The sequence below is a fragment of the Stigmatopora argus genome, chromosome 14 (assembly GCF_051989625.1).
Source record: "Stigmatopora argus isolate UIUO_Sarg chromosome 14, RoL_Sarg_1.0, whole genome shotgun sequence".
In the NCBI taxonomy this organism is placed as follows: domain Eukaryota; kingdom Metazoa; phylum Chordata; class Actinopteri; order Syngnathiformes; family Syngnathidae; genus Stigmatopora; species Stigmatopora argus.
Genome location: NC_135400.1, coordinates 5,613,472 through 5,635,891, shown reverse-complemented (window position 1 = coordinate 5,635,891; position 22,420 = coordinate 5,613,472). Strand labels below are relative to the sequence as shown.

The 22,420-nt window shown below is 37.5% G+C and overlaps 1 protein-coding gene across 1 annotated transcript in view; it reads left to right on the top strand.

Moving 5' to 3' along the window:
• The window catches only part of LOC144088923 (protein shisa-8), a 69,513-nt gene extending 54,510 nt beyond the window's left edge, over positions 1 to 15,003 (top strand). The window contains exons 4-5 of the mRNA XM_077619663.1: positions 9,995 to 10,111; positions 13,624 to 15,003. Of these exons, the coding sequence (XP_077475789.1) occupies positions 9,995 to 10,111; positions 13,624 to 14,126 (620 nt within the window). The 3' untranslated portion in view covers positions 14,127 to 15,003. The remainder of the gene's footprint in view (positions 1 to 9,994; positions 10,112 to 13,623) is intronic.
• The last annotated feature ends 7,417 nt before the right edge of the window (positions 15,004 to 22,420 follow it).

The following is a 22,420-nucleotide window of genomic DNA, read 5'->3' as shown; positions in this document are numbered from 1 at the left end:
TCAAAACGTCTGTGTTGGAATGAGGAGATGCATATAATTTCCACCTTCTTTCGGTTAAATGGATAGCACGGTAAAACATATTTAAACAATGTGATGAAATCATCAATATTATGAACTGGTATGGTCAATAAGGTTGTCGAATAGTATCTATACTAGAATGTTGTATCCGAATACGATATTTGATTACAAACGTATTAAAACACCATTATATATTTTGTATGACCACAGATCACCAGAAAGAGGATTGTTTTTTTCCCTTTTTAACTCACTAGCTCTCCTTGTTGGTGCTAGGCATCCAATCCATTTTGACTGGAATGGTTCATAACATTGCCACTCTACTAGTTCAAATGGGTTGGATGTCTACCAGTGATGAACTAATTTAAAGTTTTAATTTACAGAACAGTGATTTATTTTTATTTTTTATGTAGTATCAGATGTGGCATTGACATTTTTTTATCGACATCTACTTGAACATTTTCATATCATGTCAACAGTAATATTCAAAAGTTTCATTGCTGTTAAAAACACTTCATTTAAAATGGATAAGAAACTATTTTCTGTCCAAAGAAGATCTAGTTTAATTAGACATTTGTTGTTGTTATAATATTATTTGTTTTTAGCTACACAAAATTAACAGATTATGGAGGAGGACACAAATATCATTGACTTATAAATTAAAATTTCCTGTTTAATAATCTTTCAAAGTTGCCATTCAACACATTTGATATTCATGAGACAACCAAATGTATTTATTTTGGTTTTATTTTATTGTTGGATTAATGTTCATTGGTATTTTTTATAATTGTATAACAAAATATGACAATTTATTGTCATAAACTTCAATTTCAGGAATTATGCTGGTTGAAAAATGAAGCAAACTTGCAGAAAATTATGCCAAACTGCTTTATCTCTCTTCAACAGTCCTTACATCCATGAATATGGAGAAACCTAGTTGAAGAAAAATGAAAGAGACTATATGAATAGGCAATAGTCCTCAATTAGTTTTTTGCTCACATCTTTTATGGATACAATACACGCCTCTGGTCAAAGCTTGGGTGGGTTTGTGAACAAGGAGGCTTTTAATCCCTGGCACTGGTCATAATTTACAAATAGCGTTCAAAATAAAGTACTTTGCACCAAAAAGGTGCAATTTCTTGAGAAATTGTGTCAGGATGCATTAGTCTCTTACTCATTGATTACTTCCTGTTGATTTTAACACACTTTGTATTAAATTTCTATGGCATTTTGGGGTTACTTGTTAACTCATAGGCCACCTTAATACGACGTTCTAGTTTCAATAAATTACCTGTCACCAATGTTGGGAAATGACTATACATTTTGGGGCATTTTAGGCTACTTAAATGTCACTTTCTGGTAATCTGGGTCACTTTTTATAGATTTTGTGGGGGGGTTTTCAGGTAACATTCTGTTCATATATAATTTCTTCCCATTTTAAATGAATGGGGACATTGGAAAATTTCCAATTTCCCCATTCATTTAAATGGAAATAAGTGGGATGTTTTTGGTGGAAATATATTGCAAAATCTGTAGACAATATTTGTCAAGCTAGGTCTTCAGAATTTTTGAGGATTTTATGTGAATTTAATACATAACATAGGGCAATATACTTTGTTTTTTACATTGGACATGAATAGGGATTTTTTGTCTCATCCGTAAATGTTACAAGCAAAATTTAAAGTGAGTGGAATTAATTTATGTACATGTAGAACGTTAATCTTAAATTCCTTGTCAACCCTTGTTTGAATACATAAAGACTATATATAATGTGACTCAGAAAACTCTTTATTAGTGCTGCCCATATGTTCCTTGTAAAGAAGACATTTTAAATCTACACAAGCCCCCATAGTCAGCACATTTATAATACAGCTTGACCAATATCATGTTCAGTGTAGTGTAAAATATGATAGATAATAATATATAATTTTATCTATTTGGATGTGCACCAAAAGTCTGTAGGAGACAAGACCCTGAAAAAGCTACACTTTAGGGAAGTTTACACATATGGGCAAATTTTAGTGAGATAGCTTGCATAATAGTTTTGTAGATAGAAATGGTGCCATTCTATCAGAAATCTTAAGTCATTGTCCTTCCTAGCAAACTAATCGGGGCAAATGAGGCTTATGAATTTTGGGCCCAAATTGAGCCCTGTTGCATAACATAGGGTCCCCCCCACCCCCCTTTGAAATATCTGCAGCTGTTATAGTGAGCAAGAGATGATTACACGGTGATTATACAACACTGGCTTATATATACACTCGTGTAGACACTACATATGACGCTGATATAAACTTCCAATAATTTATGCATGCTTAAACATAATGTACTTTTGCGAATGACGATACTGGAATGTTTCCTTGTTGACCAATTGAATTTGGAGATTAGAGGCTTTGGTCTATATAGGATCACTTTGTTGTTTGGTTATGGAGAATTAAAGAGTAAAGAAAAGAGCAGGAGGGAGAAATAAAAAGTCAGGATTCCTTTGAGGAAAACAACCGGGACTTTGGTACCTCTTTGTACATCAAGAATGAGAAGTGACAGTCAAGAATTAATTTATGCAGAGTACATAAAAAATACCACCCTTTGTAGTAGTCTTAAAATAAGATTGTTGCTTACCTGGGCTATTTTTTAACAGGAACAATAATGTAATATAGTGGTGCCACGACTTACGAATGTCTCTACAGACAAAATATTCAGGTTATGAAAGCCTCAACGGAAATATTTAGTCTTTAGATATAAAATTAATTCAAAGTTACTAAAGGTGAAATTTTAAAAAATCCTGTATTTTATTTTGAAATCGTCATGATAGGGTTGCTTTCCCATTTGCCACTTCCAGAATGAATTTATTTTGTAAGTAGGGGTGCAACTGTACTTAATTAAAATGAATAAATTCCAACTACAAGATGGAATTTATGGGTGAAAAAATGTATGGGGATGCTTTCTCACTTCCTGTTGATTGTAGTCACTTTCTCTTACTGTATTTTCCACACTATAAGGCACACCAATTTTTAAGCCGCACCTGGTCTGAGATGGTCATGATTGAGAGGAATGTGAATGGGGCCATTGAGGCATGCAAAATATTTTGTCAAATTCTGATGGAAGTTTACATTTTTGCCCTGTTTTGTCAAAAACCTGCATTGGGCGGATTTGTGAACGTCAGCGGTGAAATCAAAAGAGTAGAGTATCTCATTGTAAGTCATATGGTTATGCCTTTAATCATCACATGAAAACACAAAAAAAGCAAAGTTTCTAAAAAGACTCCATTAACTCTATTTGACGCACTTAAACAGTGAGATGGTCAGATGTATTAAAAATGGTGGAAGTATGTATCCAGAAGCAAAGGAAGTAATAGAGAATAAGAAATCTGTCGACGTGCAAGGTAAACTCAGGTTGCCTTTTGAATTACGTAAATTCCGTGTTTCACTGGAGGCATTGCTGCCTGAACATAAATATGGAAGAAATATTGCGTTGCATTCAGTCTCTCTGATTAGTATGTCCCTGGAGAATTTAAATAACTTGTGGACAACGCTGTACTCAAACTCGCCCAGAGGTGACTAAAATACAGCACCAGCACTCGGTACAAAGCATATTTATAATATATTATTATACTACTCATTAATGAGTAGTAAATATAGTGCGGTAGTTAACTCTTTGGCTGCCATCCAAGGTGCTAGATGTCCAATCAATTTGAAATGAGAGGGTTGGTATAGAATTAAATTTGTGTCAAAAACTATTCTAACAAAACATTTCCCATCCAAAAATCTATGCAGTTGTAACCTAACTCCACACAGGTGGACCGACCTGGATTCAAACCCAGGAACTTGTTACGATCGCACCGAGACGTCGTGGCGCGATCGGAGGAATTTGGACCCAGTAGCAGGGAAGCAGGAGGAGGCGAGACACACTGAGCTCATGACAGTAACTTTAATGACTCAAAAGCTTTACAAAATAACAAGGACTTGTATGTCCCAAAACTAAACTAAACCGGAGCAGGGAGAACTGTACCTTTGCGGCGATGTATGCAGTGTCACGCAGGACGATCCCACAATGACTAACCACTTCTGTGGTGCTTAAATACACACATCAGGAAGTAATCAAGGATCACTTGCAGCTGCTATAACTTAACGGCAAGCCAGGAGGGACAAGCGAGCCGCTCCTGACAGAACCCAGAACTCTGAGGCCGACGTGCTAACCACTCATCCGCCGTGCCTTTTTTTAAATGTATTTTTTTACGAAATATGTATTCAAATGTATGTTATGTACCTTATGTGCCCTACGACTAATTGGCGACCAGTCTAATGTATAGTCTGCCTTTCACCCGAAGACAGTTGGGTTAGGCTCCAGCAAACCCCGTAACCCTTTCGAGGATGGGCGGCATGGAAGATGAATAAATGAATGAATGTATGTATCTTGTTACGGATTGGTTTTGTTGTTTTGTTCCACTGTGTGACCTTTCCCCAATCAACATCGAAAAACGGCAACTTCTACCTTTTGGATTTTTGTTCTGTTTTTATGTTTGCCACAGATGAACCTCTTTCGACATTTATGTGGTGTATTGTGTAAAAATGGCGCAAAATATGGTGCCATATATTTTGAAAATCAAGATTGGGTTTATTGTGATACCACAAAACGATCAATATTATTTATTTTATTCTTTTATTTTGCAGAGATAAGCCACGGAATGTTTTCAGTCTGAGAGCTTCCACTTTCCAACTGTATACGATAAAAGCCACTTGACTTATTATCAATGGTGGTCATGAGTGCGAGGAGAGCAGGGCTCATCTCTTCATTTCTAATGCATTAAACAGTGCAGGTCGCTCTTTCCATCTCGATGCCACCTACGCATTTCAACCCTCATGCATCTATCTTCCTCTTTGCGTCCCGTATATGTCTGCATCTCAGTTATCATGTCAGAGTGAGGCTAATAGGAGCCCTTGCAGCAGTCCTCATCTTTGATGGTGAACCCTGCTGGTCTACACACATGCATGCAGGTTGAAGTGCATGCATTTGCAAAGCATTCAAAATCCAACTCACGTAGTTCGGCAGTCACATTTACCTTCACAGTGCTTTATGTAAATGATGTCATTAGCTGTGTCCCGATTCAGGGTCTGCACACTCAGAGTGTGTCAAGACTGCGTGAAGAACTGTCCAAATCCATTCAAAGGTGCGCCTGTTACACATTTAGAACAGGTCCTCCTTGTGGGACATTTTGAGCCAATTTCGGACTCTGCCGCACAATTCAACTCGGCTAACAGCCAAATGTTTTTTTTGCTACTTTAATGGCGAAAAGGAATCATATTAAAAATGGCAGAATATACCCATGACATAACTTATAAATGAAAGTAAAAATGTATTTTTAACGCTAGTTTTCCCATTCATTTTAAATGTCCAGTGCCATGTATTGAATCAAAGGTATAAATTTATACTAAATTGTCACTGTGCTTTGTAAAGGTTAGCTTGATACAATAAAAATGTTCGAAGTTCAGAGGTTGTTTCATAAGTTTACGCTATTTTATTAGATTTTATTTCATCCAAAAGAACATGAATTTCATTTTTACACGATGTGACCATGAAACACATCAAAGTTAGACTGTAATCTTTTTCATCTGTCACCCACGTCAAAAAGGGTGAAGACCCTGAATTGGGACACATCTATTCTGTACTAAAACATGTTCCCAAATGGCTGTTTCTTCTTTTGTCCATGCCCTGCGTAATTTGTGAATCACATTCATACACTGATTAATTTCTCATTGGCCTCTCTGCCTCTTTTTAATGAACATAAATTTGAATAAGTATGAGTGTTTTCCTTGGAGGGCTCCTATACTTTATAGCACATCAAAAAGGAGGCGCACACTCACCAACACACATACAATAAAAAATGGGGCATTGCAGAAAATGTATGCAAGAATACAAAACACAGGAAACAGTTTCCTTTCAATCTCCTCTTTCTCTTTTGCCCTCTCTTACTTCTACATTATTTCTACAGTGGTACCACACTGACAAAAACAGTAGGGAGGCATCTGGAAATACACTTTAAAGCACAAGAAATGTAGAAGAAGCTTAAGATGTATTACGATCAGAAAATGAAGACACTGCTTACTTATTATCTTTCTAATGAAAATCTAAATGATTAACTTCCTTTTTTTTATTTTGATGTTGCAAATAATGACTAAAAGCTCACATTATTGAATAAATAAAACCACAAAGGTTTTTCCAATGAACAGTCTTGATCATATTGACTGACAGTTAATTCATATTACTTCAAATTTTTATATTGTAATTCAAATTTGTGTAAAATGTGTCTATGCTCCAAAAGTGCAGATGTAGTGATGCCATGTGTAAGTTGTAATTACTCAATTAAAGTGCTTTAATATTAGCTAAACTATAGTTAGTATGGTTAGTTTTTGTCATTATAGTAGTGGGAACAATAATGTTATATATCATAATCATGATAAACTTTATTTTGCTACTTGGTAGTGACAAATCATCCTGCACGTGTTCTTATAATTTGGTGTGCCAATACGTTTAAAGACATTGAATGATGTCACAGCCTCTATAATTGAATCCTATTTTTGCCTATATTTTGTACATGATAAGACTTCTTACTGCTCTACATCAGAAACTCTTGTGTGTCCCCTAGTGTAATTTTTGGTAGATTGCTATCAGGTGAGTGTTAAAAGCATGCTTAAAATGTAAGACTCCGTAGATACATTTAAGCACACACACATAAAAATATAAATGCTTAAAACATGGCATGTCATAACATATTTAACTCAAATGACTTCACACAAGATGCTTATTGCACAGTCAAATCATTAGCTTGTCTTTTCTGGCTTTTAGCTTGACTATATTAAAGTGCACTGCTGCAAAACTAGTTGTAGTGAAATAATTCAACAGATGTATAAAAAATAAAAGAGAATGTAGGAGCACCTAGAACCGGAAACACAAAAAAAAAAGACCCGTACATAACTCTGCCACACTTTCTAAAGCTCTCTGGTGGCTGGGAACAGCCCTGTGGTCAAACTGGAGACTAGCCAAGGATCTTTCCATCAATTAGTTGATTTTTTTCCCCTGTATTCTCTCGCTCTTACTAAACCCCGCTCTGATTCTGTTCATCTTTGTCTTTTCCTCTGTCCCATTATTTCCACTCCTGGCTTACTTGAAGAATGCTTGAGAATGTAGAACAGTTAGAGAGCAAAAAGCCCATCCTTTCCTTCCATGACTGGTATTAAAAGCACTCAAAGAGCTCTTACTGCAGTCAGATATAACTTTTTTGTTATAGTACTTCATTTGTGGATGCTAAATGCCTAGTATTTTGGAAGAGCAGGTCCCACTACCCACACAACAAGCTATACAGAAAATTACATCACACAGTTGTGCCCCGCAGCTCAGTGCGCCACACACCGCGTGTCATCACTGCATATCAATTACACGAGAAGTTGAGTTTTGAATTCAATCAGTCAGTATTGGTGTCACATTGCTCGCTCTATGGAGTTTTCCTGCATCTCCTCCTACCCAGGGTGTCAGACTCGGGTTGGTTCACGGGCCACATTAATGTCAACTCGGGTTCATGTGGGCCAGACCATTTTAGATATAATAATCAGATTTTTTTTAATAAATGAATTTAAAGAAGTGGATTAAAAGCCCTGAATATTTAGTTTTTTATAGATCTAAAATGATGTTTATTTTAGCTTTTTATATATATATTTTTAGATTTTACAAAATGATTTTTGAACTAAAAACAGGAAAAAAATGATTAAAAAATTAAAATTATTAATTTAAAAGGGGGAAAATCAGGAAATTTGAGATACACCTATACTCTTCATTTTAATTTGATCCTAAAACAGAAAGTCGGCACTCATGATTTACTTTCTCGGGCCACACAAAATGATGCGGCGGGCCAGATTTGGCCCCCGGGCCGCCACTTTGACACCTGTGCCCTACCACTTTTCCAAACAATATGATTTTGAGGCTCTGTGCTGAAGGTGAACATAGGTTTTAGGTTTATGGGTCTATAAATGTAGAGAATAAAGTGGAATAAGCTAAGGTTATTTTCCCCAATGTTTCTGCAGTTCTGACCTACACTAAAATGTTCATGAAGATAGTAACATGAATGTTTCAGAAAACTTGTTAATATTAGTAATGCTACATCAGCATATCATCTGAGAATTTTGCAACTCGGTCACTCGCAACATTTATGGTTTAATTAACTCCTTGTTTTTCTCTGCCTCACATTTCTGAAATTGATGGGTTCAATCACAGGTTTAATGATAACAGATTTGGTAAATATTTATTTCTTTAGGATGGGCCAACCAGAGGCCTCTAGTGAGACCAATTAGAAGGAATAAGGGATTAAAAGGAATATTTAATCATTTCTATTTGCTTTATCTACAAGTTGTGTTTCACCGATACTACTATCGGTACCTGTATAGCACAAAAATGACATAGTTTGGAGTACTAGTAATAAATGACATGCTGATCCTGTGTGATATGTAATTTCCAACAGAGCATGAAAACAACCAACCATAGTTTTATACTCAATCTTATTTTACTGCTCTTATCCTACTGTTAAGTCCTGCACCTTAGACTGCACAAAGATTGTCAAAGACAATTAAATTCGGGCCAGGAGCACTATTTCGTAGTACCTCCCCCCCACAATAGTTTAGCGTGTGTGGCATTGCATGTTACAAGCTGCAAGTACAGGCAACTAGAAAACAGCCACAATGTGTATTGAAAATGTGAATCATTCTCTTGGAAGTAACTTTTTCCACTTTCATTAATTTACAATTAAATAAAAAAAACTAAATTAAATACACCTTATTTCGATTTTGCCTATGACAACTGCTCGTAACATCATTTCATGGGTTACAACATTCTGTGTCATTTTAATTCAATTCTTGCCCCAGAGCTTTTTACCTATTATATGCTCCATAAATGTCCATGAAATAGTCCCTGCATTTGTTTTCCGAGTGTTTGGTGATGTGCAGGTAGCATGCGGAGACTTTGAGAGCTTTATTGGTGGTAACAGCTGCTTGTCGTGGTTGTAAAACAACTGATGAAAACAGCTATAGTGAACATTAGCAACAAGGTTCAAAAGTTGAGAATGGGTAAAATTGGAAAAAATGTGCACTTTTCAGTGTCATATTAAGATCATGCTTAAATTCTATCAGTTCCAGCATGTGTTGATTAAAAATAATAGACTTAGCTCATCAAAGCAATGTAATATTTAGCAGATCGCAAAAGATGAATGTGTACCTCTGTGGGATCCACATCTTTTCTTGACACATTAAAAACCTTTATCCTTCATTCATTTTCCGTACCGTATTCTCACAAGCTTCATGGTGGGGTGCTGGAACCTCTCCCAGGGGACTATGGGTAGCACACAAGGTGTTATGATCACACTCATACCTAGAACCAATTTAGAGTGTTCAGAGTTCCCGGAGAAAACACACAGAGGCCCCGGGAGAACATGTAAACTCCACACCGGAGGGTCGGAACCCACCAGGGGTTGAACTCTCGGAGACTCTGAGGAGTCATCACCCTTGCAGCATCCCAAAAAAAGAAAAAAACATTTACAAAAACTAAAACAAAAACAGAAATCGTGACAGTGCTTATTATTTACTTACAAACATTGGTCAAATATCTGTGAAGCCTCTTGACAATGATGACACAGTCATCATTTTGCCTCTCAGTTGTCAAAGTGTGTGACGTGTTCTTATTATGTCCTTGGTTGTTTTCAACTCCAAAGGCTGTTTGCCTATATTTTATCATTTCCAGATGAATGATGTAATAGGCTTGACACACAAGTACAAATGGCTATGGAGCCTTAGATCATCATTTTAGACATGCCAACAATAAAGCTCTTTTCTTGTAGCAGTACAATACAGTGACCAAGCTTTCTCAAGTCATAACTAAAAATACATGGTACATTAACTTTATGTAGTAATTATTTTCTCTGATTGTGTTTTTCTCTTAGATCATAACCATTTGAATAATGCAGCCCTGTCTCCTCTGGGTCCAGCCATGGCCTTGTCTCACCCTCATAACAACCTGGGAATTGGTTTCAATAAGTACTCTTCACTCAAGGGTGTAGGTAAGTATTTTTTGCTCACTGGCTTTAAATTCGTAGGCTGTCAGACTGAGATATTTGCATGCATGACAAGCTGAAATAGTAAATGATGCATACTAATCATACAAATGGAAAGAACATACTGTACACGAGATAAGCAGCAAAGTAATTAAAAATGATTTTTTTATGTCATCTAAATGAACAAATGGGTTTGGAAATTATTATTAAACATGGCAGTGAAACAGTGGTGGGTGGACTTTTTATATCCACTGTAATTTCTCTTTTTATAAATTTGGTGATGCATAACATTGAACTGCATTAATAGTCCATTAGCATTATGAAACCAAGGATGTCCAGCATTGATTACAACTGGGATCAACACATATTTATAGATGGGTTACACTCATCTGTCCTGAGCTCAGCCACTGTAACGCTGACAGTTATTGACAGCTGACCTTTCTCTAAATAGAAACGTGAGCCTGGGAAAAAGAAAAAAAAGGAAACAACAATGACAAAATGGATTTATTTGAAAAAATAAATAAATAAAAACATACTACTCACATAATCAATTCAGAAACAAATCATTGCATACTGTTTGTGCCACTGCAACAAAACTTTGCATGTATGCTCAGGTGAGGTATTAATGGTGAATAACAGCAGACTAGACAGCATTAGGGTGAGGCGGGTATCCTGCAACTCCCCCTCTGGCTTCACCTGTTACGATCGCGCCGAGACGTTGTGGCGTGATCGGAGGGATTTGGACCCAGTAGCGGGGAAGCAGGAGTAGGCGAGACGAACTGAGCTCATGACAGTAACTTTAATGACTCAAAAGTTTTACAAAATAACAAGGACTTGTACGTCCCAAAACGAAACAAAACCGGAGCAGGGAGAACTGTATTTTTGCGGCGATGTCACGCACCAGTGTCACGCAGGTCGATCCGACCATGACTAACCACTTCCGTGGTGCTTAAATACACACATCCGGAAGTAATCAAGGATCACTTGCAGCTGCTCTAACCTAACGGCAAGCCAGGAGGGACAAACGAGACGCTCCTGCGCATTGTGCAAAGGTTTATTTAAAACTAAACATACGATCATATAAGCAGACTTACACATGCACTTATAGAGCAACTATAATAAAATATATAAATATATCATGAGAAAAAGTACAGAGTGAGGAAGGAAGAAAATACTCCCCACTAAAAAATGTGCCAAGAAGACCAATGAACAGTTCTGGACACACGTTTAAATTATTTACTACATAAGATGAATAGCTACAAAATGAACAATGGCTTCCATTGAGTTGAGAGTTGCAGGTTGTGCAGACAAAGTCACAAACACGTGCACTATGCACACGGTAGTGCTGTATACGGTCCATTTTATATCAGAATATTAATATTTTACAATACAGTGTAATATAAGAACAACAAGATGGTTACACAAAATCACACTGCAGCATTGTGTATTAGGATAGTGACATTTTACACCTTTTTTTCTAACTGCTTGTTTTTCTTGAGGAAGGAAATTATTCATAAAAGGGGAAAACAAGGTTGATGGTGTCTTTAGGCAAGTGGGTGTTTGTGCCTGCGTGCGATGCACATGTGTGTGTTGCCGGGTGAAGGGGCCGAAGCGGTGATGACCAAACAGCAGCAGAGTTGCGTTCTTCTCAGAGAACTTGCGCTAATCCAACATGACACGATGAACCCGTTCTACTTTCAATCCCTACAGTTTTGTGCATTACTCCCTCATCATCATGTTCTACATCATTTTTTGGGGGGTGCTGTTTTCTTAAGAAGCGATTGTCTCAATTTTTTCTTCATGCTGTTTGCATTTTTCATCCTGCTGTTAATTTTTGGGAATTCAGCACTGGTATACAGACAATCCATTTCAAACTGGGAGGGAGGCAGAAAATTAATGTTTGTTCATTATATTTTATCTTGTTTTGTTTGTTGTGTATACCACCATGTGGCTCTTAAAATCTAAATAAAAACTCTTTAAATGAGTTAATCACATGTAGACATCCAATGCATTTGAAGTTGAAGGGTTGCGGTGAAATAATGTTCGTTCATTACTAACTGACAACCCTCCCACTCCAAATACATTGGACGTCTAGCTCTGACAATGGCAGCCACTGAGTAATCACACATTTCCAATACAGAAGTTTACTCCACTAAATACAGTAATACACACAATGCAATGATTTTAATTGCATTATCGTTTATGTTTTATTTTGTTTGAATTAAACAATTATTCATCATTAAAGGCATGTTTCGGTCTAGGGCAGGGGTGACAAACATGTAACTCTCGAGCCGTGTGCGGCTCCCTGCCAAAATGAATGCGGCTTTTTGCTTCTTTTCATATTTTGTATATATACTGTGGCTCTTTGCCCTGTTTCATGTTTCTCTTATTTTCATTCTCTCTTAAAACACACTCAAATTCATCGGGGCCCTTTAAAAAAATGGCAGACTGGATTTTTTTCAATTCTGCTTCTGATGTAAGGGCTGCAAATCATCTCCGCAGCTCACTGCGCGGTGTGCCTCATTGACGCTCCAGATAAAAGTATGTTACAGTTAGTTTTTGGTGCTAGGATTAATTCATAGCATTTATAATCATTCATTCATTTTCCATACCGCTTATCCTCACAAGGGTCATGGTCAGTGCTGGAGCCTATCCCAGCTGACTTCAGGCATCAGACAAGGGACACCCTGAATTGGTGCCCAGCCAATCGCAGGCCACAAGGAGACAGACAACCATTTCCAATCCCACTCATACCCAGGGGCAATTTAGGGTGTTCAACCTGCCTTTCATTCATGTTTTGGGGATGTGGGAGGAAACCGGAGTCCCCGGAGAAAACCCACGCAAACTCGCGGAGATCATGCGAACATACCACAGGAAGATTCGAACCTGGGATGGAACCCTCAATCTCAGCGCTGTAGGGTTGATGGCATAACCCCACGTCAGATTTGTCTACCAGGGCACCCTATTTATTATTTGAATTAAATTGGGTCAAAGAAGAAATTCAACTCATAAACCAAAGGCAAGGTAAAATTGTATGGCACAATTCAACACTAAGTAACTTGGTACTCGGACGTTTCGTCGAAAGACGTTTGGTCCCCAGACGTTTGGTCCCTGGACGTTTGGTCAACCGGACGTTTGGTCTACCGGACGTTTGGTCGACCGGACGTTTGGTAGAACGGATGGTTGGTCGCCGGGTTGTTACTGTTGAAACCAGCTCTCAAAATTATAATCATGAGAGAGAGGGTGAGTTTAATATCTAAATATCTAATATCAAAATATCAACAGTAAATTCCGTCATAATTTGACAGCGAGCGAACCCGACGGTCGACCAAACGTCCGGTCGACCACACGTCCGTGGACCAAACGTCCGGGGACCAAACCTCTTTCGACGAAACATCCGGTCATGAGTAAATCTGTGCTCTTTACATCTCAAACAAAAACAGATAGAATAGAAAAAAAGTCACATTAAAACTTCTGTTCATGATGTTCCTGGCTTTTTCTGTCTCCTCTTAATCCAGAGACAACGCCTAGAGACTACTACAAGAGCTACCCAATGGTAGATTACACCCACCGCCAGTCTCCTCCCACTTTCCAGCCAATCAACTTTCACCCAAAAGAAAAATCCTTCCTCCCACCACCCGACATCCATGCGCCGCTGGCCATTACGATCAATGCCTCGCAGGTGCCCAAGCCCAAGATATCGAAAACCAACACCCACCCGCTGACGTCAGGCTCGGCTTTCAAAGCCTGGGACCCCGCCAAGAGCCATGTCCAGCGTCCGGCCGCGTCCCACATGGTACTTCAGGCCCCGCAGCATCACCACACTATCCAGCAGCAGCATCACCAACCGCTGCACCATCAGCCCAACAGCCGACGCCAAGCCTACTCCAACAAAAGGCAGTTCAGCATTGAAACGCTGCCCGAGCTCTTCTCCCAGCCGCTTGGCTACGGCCACTCGCCACACGTGCATCCCAAGCACAAGGGTCTGCCAACCAACAGCAAGACAGAAGTCACTGTTTGAACATGAAAAGATTAGGGGGTAAAAATACACTTTAAAAGATGTGCTCCGATATCTTTTATATCCATGGCCTAACTGCAGGAGGGGCAGGCAAATATCGTGTAAGATAAGATTTTTTTTAAGAACTGCCTTTTCCTTATCATTGTTGATAATATTAATATTGTCAATGGGTGTACTTTAGATGATGACTGAATCAAAACAGCAGATTACCTGAGAAGTAATGTAAATAATTGATCGGCTTGTCAGTGTGTTGGCATAGCGCTCAACATCGTTTCATCTTACTCGTGATGGCTATAGTTACCCAGCATGCACCAGCTAAAACTAGACCTTTTTCCCCTCCCCGGAGAGCTTGATTGTTAAAAGTTTAGAGTTAAGTATCAAAGTATCGATACTGAAATGTTGGCATATTTGATTGAAAAAAGTATTGATACTCAGTTATTTATTAGTTTTGTCACCAGAAATGTATCTTCATGGGGTAAATTTGATTTTACACTATGCTTTATAGTACGAATATTTACAAATTATATTTGTAGATGTCATTAATGGCGCTAAACCTTCAATCTATTTAAAGTGGGAGGGTGGAAATTAACATTTGTTTAGTTGGTGTCAACCTCCCACTTTAAATGTATTGGATGCCTTTTAGTGATAAACCAATTGATGAGATGGGTCATCTTGGTAAGAAGAAGAACAAATTTAATTTTTTAATCCTTTTTCGGCCATTGACGCCAATAGATTTCCAATCTGAAGTAGAATGGTTCGCAGCGAATGAACGCGCAAACATTTGCTGCCACCTTCCCGTTAAAATGAATTGGATGTCCAGTAGTAATGTAGTTATTTTAAGTGTTTTAAAGTTATTTTTAAGAGTCAATGGCACTGAAGGAAATTTAAAAAAAAGGAAATTATTTAAATTTGGGGGGTTCTCATTTATACTGTATCAAAAATACATCCATTATTTCTTGAGTATCAATATCTAGTTGAAAATGTAAGTATCATGACAACAGCATCACATAGGCTGCTAGGGCTAGTATCCCCCTCTCCCAGACTGTAGCTTCCCATCACCAGAGACAATCCCATCATGTTGTCAGTTCTCACCACCCTCTAGCCCTCTGCAAGGGTGGGAGATCAGGCTGGGAATTCATACCAGAGGAGCATGAGCGTTATTTGCTTGATTCCAGGGGCAAATAGAAGGATGTAAGGGATGTGAACCACAACAATGGTACAGAGTAAATGTCAAAAATTACAGAGGGTTCCCAGGAGCACCAGAGACCACATTTCTCTCCATCCCTAAAGCAGATTAAAACACAATATTCTCTTCTCATCACACAACCTCAGAAACTGTGCACAGGAATAATAAGACTGTGTTTAGCTGTGTCAACCTCCCTCGTGTTCCTGATATTGTTAAACATACTCTAGAGTCAAGACCAGGGGTGTCAAACTCATTTTTTGTCGCGGGCCACGTGGTAGTTTCAATTACATCTGGAGGGCCGTTATGTCTTCCAACTAGGCTGGCAAAATTAATCGATTAATAAATTGACAGCTTTCTCGATCGTGCTAATCGATAGATCATTTTTAGGACATTCAAATTAGTACAAATTGTTTGCAATTATTGATTTAAAATGAGGAAACAGGAAATGATCTACAATCTTCATTTGAATTTCATCATAAAACAGAAAGTTGGCACTCAACATTTACTTTCTCGGGCCACACAAAATGATGCGGCAGGCCACATTTGGTCCGCAGGCCGTCACTTTGACACATGTGGTCTAGACTGTTCCACAATGGCTGAGGAATACAAAAGTAAGTATCAAGTATTTTTAAAGTTATTATTATTAAATTAAACGATAGACATCCATTTCATTTAAACTGGGAAGAACAGCTGTGGATGCTTATGTTTCTGTGCCATTGACGGCACCAGAAATTCAACCCGTTTTTTACTGAGGAGCGAATGAACATAAATGGCAGCCCAAAGCGTTAATCAACACCAGAGGTTAACAGTAAAATGTATTCACATCAGTAACTATACTATTGTACTTTTTTAAAACATGTAGAATGTTTGAATTGAAACACCCGTTAATATATTCTCTTTTGGGGGAGGAGAACCACTAAATCCATTTAAATACATACTTGTCCAAATAATAGATGCAGTAGTAATGGCATGAATAATTTAATCTTGAAATGTATTAAAAAATCCATATTTTACTTTCAATAAAACTCTTACCTTGAGGTCAACCATAAACAATAACAACCCTGAAATAAACCATGCGCAAATCTACAAAATTGCGTTTGAGGTCAACAGACATTTCCAGAGAACTCTTCATCAGCACTGATGATAAAATCATGACTTTGTCCTTGTCAAAAGACTCTAGTGATGCATACTCTCCTAGTGAAGATGCAGTTGAGCACTTTATTGCGCCGCAACCAAAGCTTTACCAAGCCTCTTAGCAGCTACACAATCCAAATGAACTTCACACTACAGACAAACAATCCGCTTATTTCCAACTTATTACATGAATTTACTTGCAGGTTTTTGTTCCCTTCCAGCACAGACAGTTTAACCAATTAGGTTTCTACACAAACAAGAAGCACCTAATTCCAATCCACTGATTGCACTTGCAGAACACCAGATTGGTGAAAATGTGTCCTCCTGATGGTTTGGAACGAAACCCGCACACACTGCAGCCCTTTGTGGAATAGTTTGCCAACCCTGGGGCTACACAGCATCCCATATGGCTGCTACATGCTAGTAGATACATCACATTGGTCCATATTCGAACAGGATCCTTAGCTGTTTTAAATTCAATTGAGCACCTGTTTCACTTCGCACCCCCATAATCTCCCTCTTAAATATGTAATTCATTCATTTACGCACTCATTTTAGCATGGGCCAAATAAAACTGCAACCTATGTTCTGTGCATGAACTGTGAGTAAATGTGAATTTAATGTACCTGCATCCTTTAATGACATTTATTCGAGAAAAATAATAATAATTTCCTAGACTGAATCAATATGAAATTTTCAGCATATCACGGCCAACATGTGGTATCTTTGTATGTACCCAGAATTCCCCCCCCCCCCAAAAAACTATTTTTAATAATTGTCATGACAATATTATGATTTCTCAAACATTTAGTGTTACTAACAAAACAATTCACTTATTTTGAACAAACCTAATTATTGGATCCTGATTGTTGCGATACCATGAGGGATATGTCATTTTTTTACTAGAACCCCACATTTCTAGTGTACATACTGCTTGGTGTTGCCGAAGTAAGTCAGCCAGATTCTCCAATTTGCATCTCTGTATTAAGGAGCCACAAATGTACACGAGTGAGTGGAGGAGCAACAGAGTTAAACTTTAATGCGAGAGAATAAATTAGCAATATAATGTCCTGCTTGTGCACCAGCAATGGCTCTTACACTGTACCAGTCGAAGACGTGAAAAACCTGTTAGGCAAGCTGTTAGAGTGGTGCTCAGTGTTGCTGGCATGCTTTTGTAATAAGGGATCAGCTGAGAATGGGATCATGAATACAAAAGCATCAACGGGATGTGCATCAAACACATTTCCGCTTGTGCTCTTGCCAACGACGCGCACTATGTAACCACCATACTGCAGGTTCCTTTGTCAAGGCCTCCCCTTCTAACTGACTCTTATTCCCATTAGGCGCCATTCTCGTAGTGGGTCACTCCATAGGAAATAGCCCTCGCCAAAACATCCTGCTGAGATCTGTCCTAAACCGGCTGCTTTGGAGGTTTAGACCAAACACGGAATGACAGCAAGCAAACAAGCAATATATGCCAGGGAAGCAATAAGTCCTAGCACGATTGGCATCATTAGAGTTTAGTTGGTTAATGAGGGTTTGCAAGAAAACATTAAAAAGGGGGTGTCATGAATAAAAGGGACATTCTTGATTTTACCTTTATGATGTCTTGGTTCCTTCTCTCTAAACAGCCACCAATGACACATTGTGACTATACCTGCACATTTTCTGCATTTCTATCAATTGTTGGAAGCAAAGTCTTTCAAACAACGCTGACCGCTGAGGTTTGGACACTGGAGCTAAAAACGTGGACCTTGGAATAAGCTTACCTCTACGGATTTGAACCTGCAGCAAACTCAGTGCCCTTTAGGGCTGAGAGGGGGCTCCTCCTCCCTTTTTCAAGGTGATTTTATTGCAGAGGAAGACCTTTATCCTACCATGTCACTGGATATGTGATGTACTACCGAAAAAGAGAAGATTTGGTAGTTCCAACAAGGATCTAGGAAGTACTGCAGCATGTTTAATCTTCTTCAATGTTGGACTGATTTGGAAAAAAGAAAAAGAAAAAAAACACTGCTGGACACACCCTTTTAAGGCCTGTAAAGGATAAGACAATGTAAATACTTGGGGTGCAATACTAATAATATCTTCCATATTTGTTCGCAGCGTTGGGCCAAACGCATTCAATGGGAGAAAAGGGAGTGGCGAGATAGTTTTGGATCATCAGTTTAGAGTGTAATTTCTCCTTATGAATGGAAAACTTGGCTATGCTGATACAGCTTGGAGCTAACAGACTGTTGTTCGTAAATTTAAAAAAAAATAAAAAAAATAATAAAACAAGAATAAAAGTATTCTACTTCAGGTTTTTATGAATGCGACCTGGTAGACATACTTTAGCTACATGATCCCTAGCAATATATAGAATATGGTGTGTGGTTTCTTTTTGTTTTTTGTCTGTTTTACTTTCTTTATTTTGAGTTGTTTTGTATTGTGTTTTTCAAGAATTGAAACAACAACAAAAATATATATGCCCATCAGACCAATGAAAGTTAGAAGTGCTTCCAGATTTTAGTTTCATGGCTGCACGACCTTCTTCCACCCGTACCGATTCGCATTCCAATCTTACTAGAGGATGTCAAATTTTTGAAGCTTGTGATCTTTTGACATTGTATGGTACACGCGTCTTTATGTAATTAATGTGATAACATATTGCATTGTATCAAAGTGCTTTGCCAACACATTAGCTGGAAAGTGGGAGATGGATTCGGATTTTTATCTGCAAAAAAGTAAAAAAAATGTAATAATAAAATAATATTGTGCATTATTTAATGATACATCTTAACGGGCAGCAGTAGGTTGGCTTTGATTGCTATGTACTAAATGTGTATATACAGTATGTATGCTGTACCACTTGTCTGCCGTGAAATGTGTTGAGTACTCAGCTTACAGTATATAAATAAGGGCTTTTTATAGATATTAAAGAAGACTGGGTAATATGATGTCAAACACTATAACTGAAGTTAAAAATCTTTGGTGGTTTTTGTAAGGATGGAGAGATATTAAAAGAATTTTCATGCATACAAAATTCTAAAACAAATTTCAAATGGCTATGGCCTGTGTATCCTGTTTGAATAAATCTTTGTGAAATACAGCTGTAATACTGTGCTGCTGTTTTTTGGTTTGTGATTTTATGCAATACCTCCATGTTTATAGTCATACAAACATTTCTCAGCATGCTGTTCTTCAGCCAACATTTTTGCATATGCAACACAAAATATTATATTTTTTTGTGTTTACATATACAACAACATTATATACATGTATAACTGTTTTGACACTCTAGACCTTTTCCCTTTTGTGGGGCAAGTATTTTTGGTCATTTATTAAAAAAAGTGAAATATTAGTGAATATAATATGAAATATAATTTATTTTTTGTATTAATAATGATTGTATTTTATTATTACTTTGTTATAACGAAATTGATACATGAATACAAGACTAAGTTATTGAAATTACAATCAATTAAAACAGACATACCTACTGGTTACGAGCACAAGTATCTAACCAGAGTGTGTGTATATATATATATATATATAATATATACATATATACATATATACATATATATACATATATACATATATATACTATATATATACGACCCTAGTGAGGATAAAGCTCAGATTTGAGGCAATAATCATTCCTGTCGTCTTAATTCAATTGTTCAAACATATCAAATGCATTCTTAATTCAGTGGCAGTCATTGACTGCAAATATAGTACCGTCAATGAAACTGAATATATATATATATATATGTATATATATATATATATATATATATATATATATATATATATATATATAGTGCATTGTATGTGTTATTTAAAAAAAACTGTGCAAGAAAGGGTTAATATTTTGCCCTCTACTACTAAATATAGCTCCTGGAGCCACACGTGATAAGGCAGATTTTAATGTAGTTTGCACGCAGTTCAATACTGCAGCTGTTGTTTGGGTTGACACTAAAATATTGATTCCTCCAACACCAGACATGTATGCTCTAAAATTGATTCTCGGATCAAAATGCATATTGATAATGTTGATATTTCAAGCAGTAATGTACAGTATATCATCTTATCAGCAGAGTGAAAATATTCTTTTTTTTTCATCTTTTAGGTCTTTTAGCGATTATTTTTTTATGACTTCAGGCAATGTTAAGATTCTCTGAGACCGATTTAATGTTCTGGCTTCCTGATGTATTGCATAAAAAGCGATAAGAAGGGGATGTAGTAATTTTAATAATGCCTCTGAAATAAAACCATGAAAACATTGCACTTCCTCATGTTTATTTTGCATCCTTATTGTCCTTTCACTCTCTCTCTCTCTCTCTTTGTAATGTATAGCCGTGGGTATTGAGTGTAAAAAGAGGCATGTTGCTTCTTGATTTGTTCTGACATAATGTGGGATTCGACGGGATGTGCTTCCTGTGGTTTATGAGCTGGCACTGTGTATTGTCAAGTCCTTTAGTATCTACATCTAAAACAAAACAGTGAGAGGTGAAGAGACAATAGTTTTGTCAAGGATTACAAAACGAGCCAAATGGTTTTGTTTTGTTGTTCATATGTTCTCAGTATATTTTCAATCAGCAATCATTTCCAACTCGGCCCGGTGGGGCGCGAGTGGTTAGCACAGCTCTGGGGTCCTGGGTTCAAGTCCAGGTCGGTCCATCTGTGTGGAGTTTGCATGTTCTCCACGGGCCTGTGTGGGTTTCTTCCGGGTAGACCAGTTTCCTCCAAAATTCCAAAAACATGCATGGTAGGCTGATTGGACACTCTAAATTTCCCTGGTTATGAGTGTGAGCGTGAATGGTTGTTTGTCTCCTTGTGCCCTGGGATTGACTGGCCACCGATTCAGGGTGTCCCCCTCCTCTGGCCCGGGGACAGCTGGGATAGGCTCCAGCACCCCCCGCGACCCTAGTGTGGATAAAGCTCAGATTTGAGGCAATGATTATTCCTGTTATCTTAATTCAATTGTTCAAAACATATCAAATGCATTCTTAATTCAGTGGCAGTCATTGACAGCAAAAGACATCATATCGTTTGAAGCAGGAGGATTAGCAGAGAATTAAATAACCTTGGCACAGAACCCTCCCAGTTCAAATGGATTGGACATCTGCTAGTGATAAACTCATTTAAATTCACACCAGAAGACAGGAAAAAGTCACATTGTTGGATGTCTATCATTGTCAATGGCGGTGAAATAGTTAAAAGGTGAAATGTCGGTGAACTATGCATCTGTCATTGGTTTATATTTGTTTTTTAAGGGGTTCGACCTAATCCTATTGGGCTCATAGTCTAATGCAAAAAAAGGCATATGGAAAAGATTTGGTCTATGATGGCCATAGTGAGTTTTTTATGGACCATTAAAAAGTTGCAATAAATAAATGCTCTTATTCAGGTCAAAGAATTCTGCAATATTACATAGTCATTACTTATTCAGCTTTCTTTGCACTTCTACTAATGCAGTATATCAAATAAGAAATTCGTCTCAGCAAAACTGTAGATGAAAAAGGGAGTGGAAAGCCATTAATATCAGTCTTTCATGTATTAATTCATTATTCAAAACACAGTATGATGCTTTTCGGATATTTGATGGAATCCATTTGATTTGTGATGTGTAAAATAAAGTTGTGGCCTATTAGCAGATGGCACACCAGAACCAGAATTGTCACAGAGGCATTTTTTGTAGTCAAGTTATACAAAGGAATTGAAAACTTTTTGATCAAGTGCATCCCAGAATTTTGTTTTATACAAAATGTTTCTACTTTGTATAATAGTGAAGAAAAACCTCATTATTTTTGCTTGTTTCATACCCATGTTTGAGGCAATCAACATTTATGTGCTGTCGGCTAACAATGCCTGCTAACATTGTGAAAAAAAATCATAATAATTGTAATTGATATGTGTAGAAGTATGGAAGTATGATAAACGATTGGTCCCCACCATTTCAATGATGTTTCTTCTCCCAATAAAGATGCTT